Here is a 19,539-nt window from a genome sequence, read left to right as displayed (position 1 = left end):
ACATTTTTCAACCATACAAAGATACTCCACAAACTGCAAATACAACTGCACAAAACAAACCTACACAGAGGGGTCACTAAACTGAACACCAAAGCCAAGAAATTCTCAGGCCAGCCACAACACTTGGAAATATTCTACATGTAAATGACTCCATAGAGACACACAGATGCACACCACTCATAAGGTTAAGCAAAGAAAGGGTAAATGGTTTGTTCATTTCAAAAACAAAATCAAACTTTCATTTGCTTCTCTACTCTCCACCTCCTTCATTTCTGACCAAGCCCCTCACCCTCCCAATTTTTCTTTTTCCCCTCCCCTATCATCTACCTTAATCCCCTCCATTAATCTCCTCCTCTAGACTCTGCCTTAGTCCCTTTCTCTGTTAATCACCTCCCTCTCTTTAAACCTACTACACCTTACTGCTCTTACTAACATTCACCCAACTCTGCCCTATCACTGTCACCTCACCACCTTATTATCCCCTTTATCCTCCTACTAGCACTATCTACTTCATATCATACATCTCTGCATTACATAGCATCAACACCAACCACCACTACCCACATAACTACCCTCACACACTTCTAATCTTTCCTCACCTATTTCCTATCTCTCATACCACCCACTATTCAATTAAGATTTATCCAAATGTTTCACTTTCCAATATACAAAACCCATAAATCCATGTACACTTGGCCTACTCTCCTTACTGATTGATTTCACTGCTACACTACTCCTGGATGGGGACATCCATCCCAACCCTGGACCACCCATCGCCACCTCTCACAAGCAAACACCCCCCACCTCAACCCCCTTGACTCTGCCCTATATCCAGTCGGTCTCCTAAATCCCTAACGTTTTTCTCTCTAAATATCCAAAGCATTGTTAACAAAACTGCAGACTTCCACTCACGGATCGACCTCAACTCCCCCCCACATCTTAACCCTCTCAGAAACCTGGTTAAAACCTCACATCTCTAACTCAGAAATCTACCCCAGGCTACAATATCTTCTGTGCAGACCGAGCAAATAAAAGAGGTGAAGTGCTGCTATCCTCTACTCTGAGCAACTTGCTCTCACTTTCCATACCTAGCTTTACTCCTGATGAAATACTAGACTGTCACCTTAACCCCTATAAAACATTTATCACTGTATCCGTCTACATCTCCCCAGGGGACAACATCCCTTTCCTTGAAAACTTTCTCTCCTGGCTCACCCTAAACGCTCCTTACAAAACCATTATACTTGCTGACATAAATATAGATTGAACCACTTTTTCTTCCTCATCTCCTATTCATAGTCTCAATCGGTGCGGCTTCCACCAACTAATATCTTCCCTTACCAGGTCTAACAGAAGCTCTGCTTCAGGATCTATAATAAACTGGATCCTTACTTCTGACCCTTGTCTTTACCATAACTCCATCATTCTCCCCAACTCTCTAAGTGACCATTCCTCTATTTATATAAATTAGATACTCTCAACACCCTCCCAAAGAACACCTTTACAGAGAATGTCGCAATCTAACTCACTTCAATCCAGGCAATTTCATCTTCACTTTTTCCAACATAAACTGGTCCTTCCTTAAAAACCTCCCCCTTAATGATGCTGTAACTCTTTCAATACACTATTTCTAGATGTACTAAACTCCATGGCACCTTTCAGGAAAATCAGGGTAAAATCACAATGTGCTCCCTGGTTAACTAAGCAAACACGCTCTATCATGCATCAGAGGGATGCTGCCTGGAAAACTTGGGCCAGAAATAAAACTCCTCCTTTACTCCAACGCTACAAGGAACTTGGAAACAGGTGTAAAAAGCTAGTCATCAGAGACAAAAAACTTTCTTCGCCTCCAACCAAGGTAGCCCACATAACCCTAAAAACTTTTGGTCTACCATAAATAAAATCCTCCACCCTGGTAATCCTCCTACCCACAACCCATTCCCTCTCAATACTGCCTCAGAGACTGCTGTTCTTTTAAATAATTGCTTTACAGAAACAATCCAAAAATGAACCCCAAACAGCTCTACTGCCTCCTCTCTACCTTTACATCCCAGTCCTCCTTCCTCCAATACATTCTCCATACAACCAGTTCCCATTGCCTTCATCAAATCCTAAATAAATAAACTCAAGCCCTGCTCTCCCCCTGTTGAGAATCTACCTTCCTACTTTCTTAAAACTGCTGCCAATGCTATCACTTACCCTGTCATTATTCTTATTAATCGTTCAATTACTGAAGCCCTTGTCCCAGATCTATGGAAATCCTTCTACACAATCCCTCTTCACAAAGGAGTAAACTGCACTGACCCATCCAACTACCATCCCATTGCTATACTATCCCCCCTTTCCAAAATTCTAGAAAACTGTGTCCACACTCAGCTATTTAAATACCTGCTAGATAATAAACTTCTTACTCCCACCCAACACGGCTTCAGATCCCACCACAGTACATCAAAAGCTCTACCCTCATTCACCCAAACAGTAGCAGAAGTCCATGACAACAACCTGCTAGTTTCCCGTTTATTCCCCGACCTCTCCAAAGCATTTGATACGGTCTCTCAGTCTAAACTGGTAACTAAACTTTATGACCTTCAGCTCTCCATCCCCTCTTTAAACTAGTTCTCTAGCTACTTATCTAATAGAAACCAATCCATAACACTGGAAAACTGTCACCTCCCCATTTCTTCCTGTTAACACTGGTATCCCCAAGGCTCTTTATCCTCTACCAACCTCTCTACACTCTTACAATATCCCGATGACTCCACCCTCATTACAACTGCCCACAGCATCCTAGAACTCCTTGCTCTTATCCAAGACACTTTTACATCCATCGAAACCTAGCTCACTGATAATCAACTAATTCTAAATCTAAAAAAAACCTTAAACTTCTACTTTTCCTTCCTAAAACAATGGCACAACAAAAATCCACTTTCTCTATTATTTCCCTCAACAATACCACTATCAAACCAGAACCCCATACTAAATTACTTGGTGTTATAATTGACAATTACCACCGTAACAGCTAAAAATAAAGGCAATCTGAGGGTCATGCTGCTCAATGCTATAAGTCTAAATCTCAAGATGCACTCACTTGAAGCACTCCTCAAAATGGAGAACATCGACATTTGTGCTGTAACAGAAACCTGGTTTAAAGCAGCAGAAAGCACCCCTGCACTACCAGTCTATAAAGTACAGTTTTGTACCTACCATAAATGTAGATGTTCGAAGATCCACATTGCTGCAGTCCTTACTTATGGGTAGTCCGCTGTCCTCGGTCGGCCCGAATACCAAAGTATTAGGCTGACGTCGGTCATGGGCGCTCAGATCTGACATCAGAGCGTCAGGGTATAAAAGCGCATGACCGACGTCATATCCTCAGTCTTTTCTTGCCCCAGATGTCAGAAGGCCCTAAAAAGAAAGGCCACAGCCAAAAACAGAATACCTCCCAAAAACAGGCCCAACAACAACCATCACACAAACCATATAACCATGCCAAACTACAGAGGGAAGGAGGGAGGGTATTGGACTGCAGCAATGTGGATCTTGAACATCTACATTTATGGTAGGTACAAAACTGTACTATGTTCTTCATCTCACATTGCTGCAGTCCTTACTTATGGGTAGAATCCCAAAGCAACGGAAAGGGAGGATGGCAAAATCATAAAGCATTAGGGGCTGCTAAAATGCCCTGTAATATTGCAGTGGCAAATCCAGCCCTAGACTTAGAATAAAGAGGAAGGTGGTAATGTTTAGAAAAAGTATGTACTGAACTCCAAGTAGCTGCTTCCAAAATATCTTTTGTAGCTACCCCCCTTAGAAAGGCAGTAGAGGTGGCAGTAGCTCTAGTGGAATGAGGTCTGATTCCAGCCGGAATCTCCTTACCATGATGGGAATAACAGAAAGAAATACAAAACCTAATCCACTTAGAAATAGTTTGTTTTGAAACAGGTTTACCCTGAGAACCCAAAGCAAAAGAAACAAACAACTGCTGAGACTGTCTGAACTCCTTGGTTCTGCTCAAATAATAACGCAACTGCCTGTGAATATCCAAAGTATGCAAAATCTTCTCCCCTTTATTTTGCGGGTTTGCATAAAAAGTAGGCAAATGAATAGTTTGGTTTAAGGCCACACTAGAAACCACTTTAGGCATAAAGGAAGGATTAGTACGCAAAGATACCCTATCCTTATGAAAAATCAGGAAAGGCTCCACTGCCATAAGGGCCTGTAATTCAGAAACCCTTCTTGCAGAAGTAATGGCCAACAAAAAGGCAGTTTTCCAAGACAAATACTTTAACTCGGCCATAGCTGCAGGCTCAAAAGGTTGTAGAGTAAGTTTTTCCAACACATAATTGAGATCCCAAGCAGGAGTAGGAGCTCTACGTGGGGGTCTTATGTTCTTTGCCCCTCTAAGAAATTGCTTAAACAAAGGATGAGAGAATAAAGGAGGGTCACAATCATAGTGAGCAGAAATGGCTGCAGCATGAATCTTTATAGAGGAGAAAGACAAACCTTTGTCCAGTAATTCAGTAAGATATTGAAGAGAAGCGCTTAAATTAGGCTTGGAAACATCAAAATCCTTCTCTTTGCTCCAAATAAAAAATCTCCTCCATTTATCAGCATAAACTTTCCTTGTACTAGGCCTTCTGGCCTCCAAAATAACATTCAAAACTTGTTGTGGCAGCTGAGACCCTCCAGGGTCTAAAACAGAATATGCCAAGCTGTGAGATGCAGAGACTGAATCCTGACATTGAGGAAGTGACTGCCCTCCTGAGACAAAAGATGGGCAATTAAGGGTAGAGGCCATGGAGGCTCCGATACTAAACTCGTGAGAACTGGGTACCAGTGCTGTCGAGGCCAATCCGTGCTATCAGAATCATGGATGGTTTGTCTTGTCTGGCCTTCAAGAGTACCTTGGGGAGGAGAGGCAGAGGTGGAAAGGCATAGACATGAAGATTGTTCCAACTGAATGATAGAGCATCCACCTTCCAAGCTGTGTGATGAAACCTTTTTGTGCAAAACTTTGGCAACTGGTAATTTAGTGGAGAAGCGAACAGATCTATGTCTGGAGTCCCCCATAACACTGTCAACTGGTGGAATACATGAGGATCCAATTTCCACTCGTGAGGATCCACTATCTGTCTGCTCAACACATCTGCTAAGGAGTTCTGTGCTCCTGGCAGAAACCTTGCTTGAAGATTGAGGTGTAAACAGAGCAGTCTCCCACAAAATCATCGCTTGCCTGCAAAGTGGGTATGAATGGGTTCCCCCTTGCTTGTTGATGTACCACATGACAGTAGTGTTGTCTGTTTGAATCAACACCTGCCCTGGGTGAAGGAAATCCTTGAAAGCCATTAATGCAAACTGGACTGCTAACATCTCCTTCAAGTTGATATGCAAATGTTGAAGTCTGACAGGCCACGTGTCTTGCACCCATTTTCCATTGAGGTGTGCTCCCCAAGCCTTGTCCGAGGCATCTGTCGTTAGAATCTGACTCGCCTCTGGTCGGGTCACAGAGAGTCCCTTGTTTAGGTGACATTCCTGAGCCCACCACAAAAATTCCTTCTGAATGCAAGGTATTATCTGAATGACAGTGTCTAGATCTTGGCAGTGTTGTGTCCATACATTTTGAGATACCATTGAAGCTTCCTCATATGCAGTTTGGCATTGGGAAGCACCAGAATACAAGATGCCATGAACCCCAAGGCTTGAAGGACTGTCCTTGCAGTCAGCCTGGACTGTAGAGACATTTGATGGAAATAAAGAGAAAGGCTTCTTTGTTTGTCCGGGGTCAAAAAAGCCATCTGGGAAGCTGTATTCAGTCTCACACCCAGAAAGCACATGTCCTGAGAGGGTACTAGCCTGGACTTTGTTTCGTTCACAGAATACCCTAGGCATCTTAACACTACCATCACATATTGTAGATGATGAAGAAGTTCGTCTTTGTCTTGAGCAATAATCAGGCAATCGTCCAAATAAGGATAAATCTGTATTCCTCTTAACCTGAAAAGAGGCTATCACTGGAGCCAGAACCTTTGTGAACACTCTGGGCACAGTAGATAAGCCAAAGGGCAATGCAGAGAACTGATAATGTAAATTTCCAGCTCGAAAACGCAGGTACCTCCTGCAACTGGGCCTGATAGGAACATGAAGATAAGCCTCTTTGAGATCCAGAGTTACCATCCAGTGGTCTTTTCCCAACAGAGGTAAAAGCTGTTGTAACGTCAGCATCTTGAACTTTGGAATGTCCAGATAAGTGTTGAGGATAGATAAATCCAAAATCGGTCTCCACGTGTTCCCTTTCTTTGGAACTAGAAACAGGCGAGAATAAAATCCTAGGCCCACTTCTGACAGAGGAACTGGCTGTATAGCTTCCATTTGAAGAAGTAAAGAAATCTGTTTGTGAGCCTCTAACCTTTGCCGAGGAGGAACATCTGGCATGCCTTTGAAAGGAGGCAATGTATGGAAATAAAACTTGTAGCCTCGGTTTATAATGTCCAATACCCATTTGTCCTGGGTGACTAAAAGCCAGTTTTGCTTGAAAAGTGCTAACTTTCCTCCCAAAGGAGCTGCCAGGCAAGAGGAATCTGGCAGCTGAAAATGCAGGTCATTGGGCCTGTTTACGAAAGGACTGGCCCCTGCCCTCGCCTGCAGACTGGGCAGGCGAACTCCATGTTCTAGGTCTGAAGGAACTCTGAGCTCTGCCCCTACCACGTCTAGTTCTGCCCCTAGACTGAGAATCAGAAGAAGGGTAAGTCCATCCTTTAGTAGGCCAATTTCTACTAAACTTTGGAGGTTGCACCTGCAAAAAATCTTTAACAGTCTGCATAGACTTAGCCTTGTCCTCCATTTTCTTCAATACAGACTCTACAGGAGGACCAAACAAAACTTCAGACTGTAAAGGGGCATCCAGAATTCTAGTCTTAACATGCTCAGACAAATTCTGATCCTTAAGCCAGGCGTGCCTTCGAATAACTGAACCAGTGGCAGCCACACTAGAAGAAGCCTGTAAAGCATCAAAGCCACACTGTAAAGAATGCTTGCCCACCTGTTCAGAGACATGTACCAAATCCTGCAGTTCTTTACACTCAATACCCTCTGCTAAAGCATCCACTTTAGATTTTAGCTGAGAAAGAAGGAAATTCTGATATTTCAACATATGAAACTGGCAATTTAAAGCCCTCATTGCTAACGTAGAAGAGGTATACACCTTCTTACCCCATCTATCCAAAGCTCTAGCTTCTTTATCTAGAGGAACCGGATTCTTTACAACAGAAGCTCTAACACCCTTAGGCCCCTGACTAATAGTTTCTGGATCTGCCCTAGGACTTTTATACAGATATTTATGAGCCTCAGGCACCCTGTAATACCTGTCTGGTTTGACTGGCGCAGGAGGAACAGAATCTGGATTAAGGGAAGCCTCCGAGAAAACATCTTGAACAACATCCAAAACTGGAGGTATAGCTAAGGGTCTATGCTGTGATAAAAACAAAAATTCCCTAAGCCTTTTCCGAGAATCAGAGAAATCCTGTCCTTCCCACTTAAAATGCTCCCTCATGGAATGTAAAGTTTCTGAAAAAGAAAAATCCTCAGGAGGAGAAGCAGAAGGAGTGGAATCCTCTGCATCAGAATCCGAATAAGGAGGAAATTCCTGAATGTCTTCCACAGAAGATTCTGAATCATCTGAGGCCTGCTCCAAACTTTCCAACTCTAGCTCTACCCTGGGCCTCTTATCAGGAGGGGGCATAGAACCTCTAATTAAAGTAATCAAATCTTCTGACATTTTAAGCATGTGCTTTTTAGGCACTGACCCTGAGGAACCAGTACTGACACCAGAGGAAGGCAAAACAGACCTGCCCTTAGAAGGAGCCTTAGAAATAGTAGCAGAAGGCCTAACCACCCTAGGCACAGTAGGGAGAATAGTAACCTGTGAGGCCCCTTCAGCCTGACCTAAGTCCTGTGAAGCCACCTCTTGCAAAATCAAAGTTTCTCCCCGAGTCTCAACAGAAACTTCAGCCAGATCCACCTGTTCCCCTGTAGCTTCTAATGGACCGGCGTCCGAAACGGACGAATCATCCTGCCTAGGCTTCACAGATTTGTCTTTGCGCTTCTTGGAAGCGGCGCCGGAGGATCCGACGGCATATTATAATTACACCGCTTGCCAAAGACTAACCTAGCACAATCTAACCTCCGTTTTATAGTGCGCTTATTGAACCTAGCACAAAACCGACACCCGACTACGCCGTGCTCGGTCCCAATCAAGGAATACAAAGTGAGTGGTAATCCCTATGCGGTATCTGTTTCCCACAAGAAATACAATTATTCACTTTTTCTGACATCCGGTAAATAACTGAGGCAAGAAAAAACAAAAATATTCCCCAACGGGGTACTTAGCCCAACTTGGTATCGGTCTGAAACTCCGAATTCGAAAAATTTCAGAACGCCGAACGGCACTTGCAACGCTGCTTCTGCATCGGACCATGCGGCAAAAAAGACTGAGGATATGACGTCGGTCATGCGCTTTTATACCCTGACGCTCTGATGTCAGATCTGAGCGCCCATGACCGACGTCAGCCTAATACTTTGGTATTAGGGCCGACCGAGGACAGCGGACTACCCATAAGTAAGGACTGCAGCAATGTGAGATGAAGAACATCTCATTCCACACCTTTCGGCCCCAGAAAATGGACCGAAGCTCCAAAGGCGGTGGCATCTCCATATTCATAAAGGATATGCACACCTCCAGACTAGTAGCCCAGCATAATGCATTGGAGATACTTCAGGTACAACTAACAGTGGATAAGATGGCGATTCAGGTTGTAGCCTGCTATAGGTCCCAAACTGTGTCACAAAACTCTCATTCCACATTCCTAAGCACCGTGTAAACTATTAGGGTCCAACCCAACACAATCATACTGGGTGACTTCAACTACCCCTCCATAAACTGGAAAAATTACTCATGCACCAATACACTTGCCCAGCACTTCCTGGAATTCATTAATTCCAATGCGTTGGACCAGCTCATTCTTACCCCCACTAGAGGACGCAACATCCTGGACCTGGTTATTATTAACATGGGCAACCGCTGTTCAACACCAATAGTCAAGTCCTCCCTGGTTACATCCGGCCACAAACTAATCACCATGGAAATCCACATCTCACCCACACCCCTCGCAAAGGTATTCACCATGAAAAAATTCTCCAAAGCTGACTCTGGGCTCCTAAAAACAGAGATGGCTAACTTCACGGCACCCATACAAATGGAAAATAGGTGCATATCTGCCGAATCCTACACAAATGCACTGTACGAACACGTACATAAATGCATGGAACTAGCCATACCCAACAGAACCAAGATGCTCTCCTCCAAAAAAAAAAAGGAAGCCAATCTGGTGGTCCACTGCTATTACCAAACTTTACAACAGAAGGAAGAAACTGTTGTAGAAAAAGGTGAAGTCCCAAGACTGGAAAAACTCCCTTATTAGCCTCAACAAAAAGTTGGGATCCCTCATCAAAACCTCTAAACCTAGCTGTGAAGGCAGAATTGTGGCAGACACTAAAAACAACCACAAAGCCTTCTACAGTTATATCAAGAATCTCCACGGCAATACCCAGATTTGCTCCAACTTACTGCACAATGGTACCTCCTATACTGAGCCAACAGATACTGCCAACATACTGGCAGACAGATTCAGTGCCAACTTTACCGCCCTCAAAGGACCAGGCACAATACCAGATGAATGTCAGCCACCCAGCATTACTGCAGCACAGGTTAAAGCTGCATTGTCCAAGGCGAAGAATACAGTTTCCATGGGACCAGACAATATCCCTGTGTTCTACATAACTACAATGTGAACTGGCACCACACCTGTGTGCCCTGTTCAATCACAACCTCACCTCAGGCTTTGTCCCTACAGAATAGCATACTGCTACAGTCATCCCTCTCCATAAAAGGGGAGCGACTACAGACCTGGGGAATTATTGCCCCATTAGCCTGAGGAGTCTGATATGTAAGGCTATGGAGTGCATCATCATGGACCTAATCAATAAGGATATAGTGAATCTCCAAACTCTGGATCCCACGCAATTTGGTTTTGTGAAGGGTTGATCATGCCTGCTCAACCTGGTTGACTTCTTTGAGTAGGTCACCACAGATGTGGATGAGGGCAAGGCAGTTCATACAGCCTACCTCGATCTGGCCAAGGCCTTTGATACCATTCCCCACTCAGGAATTATTGATAGACTCAACAAACTAGGCATCAACCCTATCACTAGGTGGGTTGCAAAATGGCTAACAGATAGAACCCACAGTGTGAAAGTAGCTGACCAGTCATGAGTGGAATCCCACAGGGATCGGTCCTGGGTCCTCTCCTGTTTGGCATCTACTTCTCAGAAGTCCAGGCCAACATGGAGGGACTCTGGCTGATCAAGTTTGCCAATGATTGCATTCTGGGAGCCATTATTAACTCCCCATGTGATGTAGACATCCCACAGAAAGGCCTCACTGAGACCAACGACTGGTGTCGAAACCATGGCCTTAAGCTTAATGCCAAAAAGTGCATCATCATTCCCTTTGGGAAAAACTTAATTCCCACTAATTACAACATTGATGGTAGCCCACTGAACACAGAAGGCCTTATAAGAGATCTGGGGACACAGGTTGACAGCAATCTCTCCTTTGACCACCACATTGCCACTGTGGTCAGAAAGTCCTATGTGGCACATCTCATTACCAAGGGTTTTGCATCCAGGAAGAAAAAGGTAATCATCTCTCTCTACTCTTCCCTCATTAGACCAAATCAGAGTATAATGCCCCAATTGGCATGTACCTCACAACACCTGCAACAGCTGGAAAGGCCAAAAAAGTACATCACGAAGAGGATCCTAGGCCTTAAACACATGCCCTACATGGACAGACTCAAAAAGCTCCAGCTTTTCTCGGTCTCATACAGTCTATTAAGAGGCAATCTCTGCTTGACTTACAAAGCCATGTCTGACCCAGCCCTGTTAGAAATGTTACTCCTAAAGAAACCCCAATCCCTCCACACCACACACTCCAGGGACCTCAAACTCATTACCACAATCAACAGAACATGCTGGAGGGTCAGGTTCATAACCCAGAGACTGTCCATGCTCTGGAATAGACTTCCCATACATGTCAAGCTGAGAACCTCACTAGCCCTTTTCAAGAGAAATCTTGATGAGTGGATGGGAAATAGAAAGTTCACCTCTGGGATCACTCCAGTGGCTCTAATTGATAAGAGGCACTAGGAAATAATGTCGGGCGGCACAATGCCAGGGCACTTCTATGGGCTAGACTTGTAAAGGCTCCAGGGCCGTTTGCCTAGTACACACCTATGAGCCTATGAATTAAAATTCAACATGCATATCCATCATTGCATATTAAAAAAAAAAAAAAAACACCAGAAACTTGGTCTCCTACTCAGTGCTTTGTATAGTGGCCAAAACGTTTCCTAAAATGACATTATGTGGATAGGGAATGTCAGTCTGGTTTATCTTCCAACTTAACCAGCCCAAATCAGGACACTACTAAAGTAGTGCTGCTCAATACAAGAAGCCTGGATTAAAAAAATAAATAAATAAAAAAATTAAAAAAAAAAAAAAAACTACCCCCAAGAATCCCTCCTTACTACAGAAAACAAAGATATCAAAACACAGTTCCAATACAGTGGTATCACAATGTTCCCTTTCAGGATTCACTACCTCCCACTCATTCAGATGCCCTACTGAACCATATCACCATTAGTGGTTGGGGTGGTGTCCATATTACTCCAAAATTCTATCAGACTTGCACTGGAAGATAAACTTGGAACTACTCCACATCTAAGTAACTACCAGCAACAGCAGTTACCATATCCTACACAAACACAGAACCCCCTTCTATGATACCCACAAGGTATACCTAACCATTCAGCAAATTATTATTATTATTGAGGATTTCAACTTCTTCATAAAGTGGAAGATGTATACTAATACAAATAAATATGCATGTTTCCAAGATTTCATCAATGTAAGTGCACTTCCCAACCAGAGGCTTAAATTTGCAAGACTTGTTCCAAATAAATATAGCACCATTATGCTCTACATCTATAGACGCCCATCAATAGGTTAAGCAGAACAGCATTTAGTAGTGTTCACCATCACAACAAAAAACAAAATGCCCACAAATTATGCCAAGGCTGCAACTAACTTGGGTTTAAAGTGGTTTAAGAGCTTCACCCCCCCAAGAATCCAGTAGCTAACACTACTGCATTTGCACAGACTTTCTATTTTCACCTCATCACCTGAGTCAGGACATCAGTCCAAATTTGAGACAAATGCAATGCGAAGTTTAGGAACAAACTCCAAAGGTGGAACCCTGATATAAACAAGCTATGTAATAAAAGAAAAAAATCCTTGCTCTTAGGAATAAGCTGAAAACCAAAGGCTCCAAAACTGAATTCAAGAAGTCAAATGAAGAACCGAGGAATAAAATCAAAGCTACTATGATTATGTATGAATTGAAAATTGGCGCCTCTGTCAAGGCCAGCTACAAGTCTTTTTTCAACTATGTCAAAAACCTTAGAAAAATACTCAACACTGCATTGAGCTGGTAAGTAACACCCATTTAGCACCAGTGGATGGATAAAATTAGTTCAAATGTCCCTCATCACCCTTGCTCTTCCTCACATACCATTATGTCTGAACTCTCCCAAAGATCACCTCTGAGCAAGTGACAAAGGCATTCTCTCAGACAAAAAAACAAAACAATTGTATGGGTCCTGATAATGTTCTGCAGTACTTTTTTATGAGTATGATGCACAGTCTCACTGACTCATTCCTGAAACTGTTCAACCTCAGCCTCAGCCTCTCAACTAGTTTCATGTTGAAGGTGGGGAGAACAGCTTTGGCTATTAAACTCCACAAAGGTGGCCCCACCATTGATCCTGGCAACTATAAACCAATAAGACTTGCAAGTCTTAACTAAAAGGTAATAAAGCACATCATTATGGAACTCAAAGACACTGGTAGCTTACATTCTCTCAAATCTAAGCCAGTATGGGTTTGTAAAGGAAGATCTAGCCTGATTAATCTAGCCTCTTTGAAAAAAAATTACTAAGACACTTGACACTGACAAATGAGTACACATGGCTTACCTTGACCTTGAACTGGTAAACACAAAGCATTTTTTTTATTTTTATTTCATTATTATAGCTACAGTTATAATCATAATTTTTGCCCCTGCTGTCTTCACTTGGTCAAACTGGTCCACTTCTTACCCTTCACCAGGGAGACAGCCACAAGAGAGAAGTTGTCATTGAGGCAGCCATCAACAATGATTTAGGTGTTTATTATTTGCTGCCTAATCCCACCGTGAATATCTAGTACCACACTCAGGGGTTGGCAGGCAATAGCAATCAGTAAGGGCATGTTCCCTTCTTTTGTGACTGATGTAACCCCTCAAGACAGCCGTGCCTGACTGTTCATGTGTCCTCATTCCCCCTACCCAAACCATGGCTAGAGGAAAGACAGCTAAGCCTCACTGCTCCCCTCCCTCTCCGTGCCAGCTCCAGCAGGTATCTAAGCTGCTAACTGAATTCTGGTTGCCTGGGTCATAGTCAGGGCTTTATCCTTCTAAGCTAGGCTACCAGAGCTGCAACAAAGCAGTTTACTGTTAAAATGAAGGAAATACAAAAATCACAGTTATTTGGGAAACGCAGAACTTCAGTAAAAAAATATCTACAACATTAATACTAACCCTAGCAGAAAAATGAACAAGAAATCAGCTAAAAATATGTACTTGACAGCAACAAAAGTTTCAAAAACAACTTTGAAAACAAGGACATAGATAAATAATTTTGTGCACTGTACAAAGTCAAACTAGATCATTGTCACATTCTAGAAGAAAAACTCTGGCAGAATAAATACTTTTACCCACATTGCTATTTGACAGTGGCAACAAGCTGACTAAATAACTAAGGCATACAACAGGATAGCAACACTGCATTGAGGTGTGCCCTCTGCCAAGTTACTACATTACAAATGCTACTGTTTTGGCTCAGCCTAACTTCCACAAAAGCTACATATGAGCTTTATTTGCAAATGATCAGCTACACAAAAATCCATGCACAGACTCAGAAAACCTTAACACATGTTGCAAACTTGCCAAGGAATTGGACACCTCAGTTAAGAATCTGCTCACAGTAAATAAATCTTCTAGCAAACTTGGTGACAAAGCAAAACTCAGTGACAAAGTACATCAACTTCCTTACCACTATATGGTATGAGCTTCATAAATTTCACTACCAGTCTCCCCAAAACAATTCAAAGCTGCCTGTAAAGCATATTTTCAGCTTTCTCGCACATTGCTTTGTGTGAATTACCTAACCCCCATATACCTTCCTGCTAATTTCCCTTACTTTCACTTATTCTCTTCTATAAAGACAAACTGCATAGACATGTTACATATAATGATCCTTCACCTTAATCAGTAGCCCATAGAAATCATTAAAATTGCTTTAAGACACAATTTAACACTATTTTATTTCTTTGACTATACCTGAAACCACAATAAACAATATACATACACCATGTTATAGTTTAAAGCTACATAGTATGCTATGAGCAATATCAAATTGTGTGGCAGGTGTGTTTCTAATGTGTCAGTGCCATAACTGAAACAATACCGGACTGTAGTTTTACTCTGTTTACCATATACACTGACTGGCATCTTCATATGTGCACATTATTTAAGTTATCAGAATGTTTCTACATTCTACACTTTTATTTTATTACTGTTGTATATACGTTTTAGTTTTACTATGATGCTACATATCTGGAACACAGCTTAGTTTACTAATGCAGTTTGTTAACCTAGAAGTATACACAGCTGGAAGCTTTTCACCATGGGCCCCTCTCAAAAAATGGTTTCTGTCCATAAGGGTTAACCAGACAAAAAATAAAAATAAACATGTACAACAATTTAAAATTATATGACTCCATGTTAAATTTTAAGGGGATACCCCTACACTCTTGGCAAGCACAGTAACTGAAAATTACATTTAAAAAAGATTGCAATGTCCATTCATCAATGTGTGGAGTTTATACAAGTGCAAACAGGTAATGCTACTGTACCTCATAGCCAGTATAGGACTGCGTTGAATACTCAAAATCAGAGTCAGGACCTCCAGGACAGTACCTAATAAAAATAAAAAAGACTATTATGTTCAAAGAACCAGATTTTGCAAAGGTAAAGAGTTTTTCCAAAGCTGCTGATCAAAAGTACAGTTTTACAGTTGTAGTTAGCAGATTATGTTAAAGAATCAGTAAACCATCAAAAAAGACTACTTACCATGACAGTTGTTGGATCTGTAGGGGAGTAAGAAAATTTCCAGGCTATACGAGCAAGGTGGCAAACATGAAGTTAAAGTGTTCTGAATATATCATCATACACTGTTTCCTACACACTGGCAACAGTTTATACAATGCCACATTAGCAGACACAGGGAGGGAGAACAGCAGGGGAGAGGGTTTGGCATAATGGCTAAGGTTTTTACCTCATAGGCACATGGTACAGGGTTTGATTCTTATCTAGGGTTACTGGCTGAGCTTAAAATGGTCCTTCAGAACAATTAGGTTCTATGACACTATAACAAGTTCAAGTACAAAGTAGAATATATCTTCAGGAAGCACTGTGTGGTAAACTTGCAGTGTTCAAGTGTACACACAAAACTTGCCCTAAAGAACAGGGAGTGTGTATGTGTGGGGATAATTTTCTTTTTTTTGAATGAGTGGCAGAAAGCAATCTGAAAGTGTCAAGGCAAAAATGTAATGCACAGAAAAAGTAGTGCACATTAACAGTAGTTAGTAAAATGAGAATGGTAACAGAAGGGTCTGCCACAAAGTGCGCACATGCATGACCGTGCAAATGCATGGGTATCCGATTTCTAAGTTTACATAAGAAGTGACAAAGTGCTGTTGACCTTCAGGGCAAAAGGATCCTGGTCATGGATATAATGTTAAGAACGAAAATGAAGAAAAAAAAAAAACAAACTGGAAATACAAGGCTTGAAATAAGTAAATTAACCGAATATCATGGTCAATAATAAAACAAAGCGGAATGAAGATTTACACAGTTCTACGTCTTACAAGAAGTGCTGGAATAGGTAATGAGCACAAAGAAAACATAATCCTTTAAGGATTTTCAGAAGTTAAAAAAAAATCTTTGGAATGGTAGGCTACAAACTTTGACAAATGTCACTAAGTTTTTGACAGTGACAGAGGTAACAGCAGTAGTAATCTAAGTATGAAAGCCAGCAAACCACTGAAGATGACAAAAATACAGCATCAGACAGTCATGATGTGGTTTCAGTGATGAACCAAACTTTCCTCCAAACCAAAGCAGCTACACTACAGATATAAGGCCTTCAAGCTCACAAGCTCTCATTAGACTTGCACTCTGCATTAACTAAAATTAAGTGTCTTTTGTTTACAGATAAGATAATCAAAAGCACTAAATTGTATCGAAGGTAGAGGTTCACATGCAGTATGACATTCATAATCTTGGTAATACTGTCTTCATCTTCAAATGCACAAAAGGAATTTTAATTATAAAATTGACAGCAGTGCTTTCTCTAGAAAAAGCACTGTTGATTAGTCTGAACATGAGGTATATTAACATGATCTAGCATGATTAGTAATGACAGACCCCTGAAAAATCTCTGCAAATACACACTCAGAAAAGACCGTCATTCACATTCATAAACCTCTGTTCCCAGCAACTCTAGAAGGGTGCAGTCAAGCTTCTTGCATAAGGACTATGGTGGTTTTCTGATCTTTACCACTTTACCACTTGAATCATTACTACTGAAAGAAGACTTATTCAGGACATTCTCAACTTTACAGTGCTATCACTAATCAGATTCCCAGTCTTCAAATGGATTTTATGAATATCAATAAACATACTAAATATTATCACTGTAAATTACTTAATCTGAACCATTCGAATTAAGCACATACTATCAAGCAGCATTTTTCTTCGTACATTTGAAGGCTTTATACAAAGACAGGTAATTCTGTAAATGTTGCTAGATTGTTGACAGAATTACAGAAATGTGAAAAATAAGACAACTTGCATAATGAACCATATACACAACTTATTTTTTCTCTAGCTGTACTTTAAAGAGGTCAAGAATCCCTATCAAAATTTCTGCTGAAGGTCTTATAAGCTTGAAGATAATAGCTCCAAAAGACTGCATGCTGCACGACTTTGCAATTATTGTTTCTTCAGCCAAGCTAGAACTTCCAATGAGTGACCTCCCAAACCTCCTGTAACAGAGGCACATGGGATATATGCAAATGACCCTTATGAACATCAGGTGTTTCAGCTATATGGCAATTCTGATTGCCCATGACTTTTACATTTGAGGTCGTTTTAATAGACAATTTCAGGCCAATAAAGCCAAATCCCACTAGCTATGTATATGCATATTTCGGCCTTGTTATGACTTTGTCAGCATAGCATAAGCAGAGTGTTTGACTAAGCATAAGAAACACAGGGTTGTTATACCCAGCTGATGTCCACTATCATTAGGGTGACTGCAAAATATCCCAAAAAACAAATTAAAACAGAGTTAGAAGGTCACATGGAAAAACCAATCAGAAAAACCTAAATGAAAACTCCAGCCAAGCTAGAACTTCCAATGAGTGACCTCCCAAACCTCCTGTAACAGAGGCACATGAGATATATGCAAATGACCCTTATGAACATCAGGTGTTTCAGCTATATGGCGATTCTGATTGCCCATGACTTTTACATTTGAAGTTGTTTTAATGGACAATTTCAGGCCAATAAAGCATTGCCATATAGCTGAAACACCTGATGTTCATAAGGGTCATCTGCATATATCCCATGTGCTTCTGTTACAGGAGGTTTGGGAGGTCACTCATTGGAAGTTCTAGCTTGGCTGGAGTTTTCATTTAGTTTTTTCTGATTGTTTTTTCAGTGTGACCTTCTAACTCTGTTTTAATTATTGTTTCTTAGGAAAATAAAGTGAAGGATGTTAGATTTCTAGTCCTGCTGATACATCTTTGTTGCTGGATATCAGGTTCTGGTGATATAATCAAGAAAAAAAATGAGACACTGGCACTTTCCTACTTATTAAAAAGATGAATTCACAGAATGGATAGTGGAAATGGTTCAACAGTTTCAAGGAAATATACACATTTTTTTTCATTAGGCGTAGATGAGTGGTATACAATGAAAACAGAACTTATAAATATGGTAGAAATGAGAGAGAGAGATGGGAAAGTAATTGGGTTTATTTAGAGAGACCATCAAAGGTTAAAATATTGCAGATGAAGGGTAATCCTAAAGATAAAGAAATGTGCCAACTACTGAGTGGTAGTGGAAAAATAAGGGAGTTACTTGGCTAATATACATGAGTTTAGAAAGGCTGTTAAACAAGTATTTTTTCATAACATCCCTGGAGCACAAACACTATCAATACAATTGCTTAGGAAACGGAAAGGATGTTGCCAGACTTAGGGAGCCTAACACTAGAAAAATACCCACAGACCACTGTTCCCTCTTGCTTGTAGATATGCCACATCACTGTGGGGTGGTCTGTAATCACCATGAAAAGGCCAGGGACCATTGATGATCAAGAGATTTTAACCCATGGATCATAGCCAAAAATCTTTTCATTATGTGCTCTGGTCTGATTGAATGATCCCACAGGCCCTGTACCTTTAACCCCATAAAAACTGTCCACTAGGAGTTTGTAGTTATATTACCGACTTGTAGGTCGAGGAGAAAGTGAAGACCTGAATTTGCTTATATACGAAGTCACACCAGTACAGTTTACAAAGCTCAAGATTTGTATCTATCTGAAAATCTACAGGATGTGAGTGAGTGTTGGCTCCATCTGTTATTCTGATACCACAGAATTGTTCATGTGTAACCCGATGAGAAGAATCATGAGAATAACAGATGTCATGAACCCCCATAATTCAGAGAAACTCTCTGGCTGGTGTCTGAGATTGAGTTGCGAAGCTCAGGAAAGTCCCTAAATATAAATCCGCCTTCTACTGTATCAAAAAGGCCTTTTGCTGCAGTGTCTATAAGACACTCTAGGACAATCCTGTGTGATGGGGTCAAGGAGGATTTCTGAATGTTTATATGGAATTCCTGTCTGGTCAGAAGTGATAAAGGACTCAACATCTGGAAAGACTAAGATAGGAAAGTGGTCTAAATAGAGAGAAAACTGTGTGCTATTTAGTCAGACTTGAGTTATGACTGGAGGCAGACATTTTGTTAACACCCTTGGGGAGACAGACAACACAAAAGGTAATGCAAAGAAATGATAGCGTGTCCCAGACACACAAAATCTGAGAAATGTCCTGAAGTCTTTGGTTGTGGGAATACGATGTACGTATCTTTTAGGCCCAATGTTAGCACAACTTTCCCTGGGGAATGAGAGGCAACATGCTCTGAAGGGTCAACATCCTGAATTTTGGAACTTCCACATAAAAGATGTAAAACCG

The 19,539-nt window shown here is 41.4% G+C and overlaps 1 protein-coding gene across 2 annotated transcripts in view; it reads right to left on the bottom strand.

Moving 5' to 3' along the window:
* The window catches only part of ELP3 (elongator acetyltransferase complex subunit 3), a 1,566,942-nt gene that overhangs the window by 1,356,320 nt on the left and 191,083 nt on the right, over positions 1 to 19,539 (bottom strand). For both annotated transcript variants that reach the window (XM_044061854.1, XM_044061853.1), the window contains exon 5: positions 15,130 to 15,193. In XM_044061854.1, the coding sequence (XP_043917789.1) occupies positions 15,130 to 15,193 (64 nt within the window). The remainder of the gene's footprint in view (positions 1 to 15,129; positions 15,194 to 19,539) is intronic.

Source organism: Protopterus annectens, chromosome 2.part0, assembly GCF_019279795.1.
Source record: "Protopterus annectens isolate FY-2018-M chromosome 2.part0, PAN1.0, whole genome shotgun sequence".
Classification (NCBI taxonomy): domain Eukaryota; kingdom Metazoa; phylum Chordata; order Ceratodontiformes; family Protopteridae; genus Protopterus; species Protopterus annectens.
The sequence above is the reverse complement of the archived record's forward strand: the minus strand, read 5'-3'. Positions and strand labels throughout refer to the sequence as shown.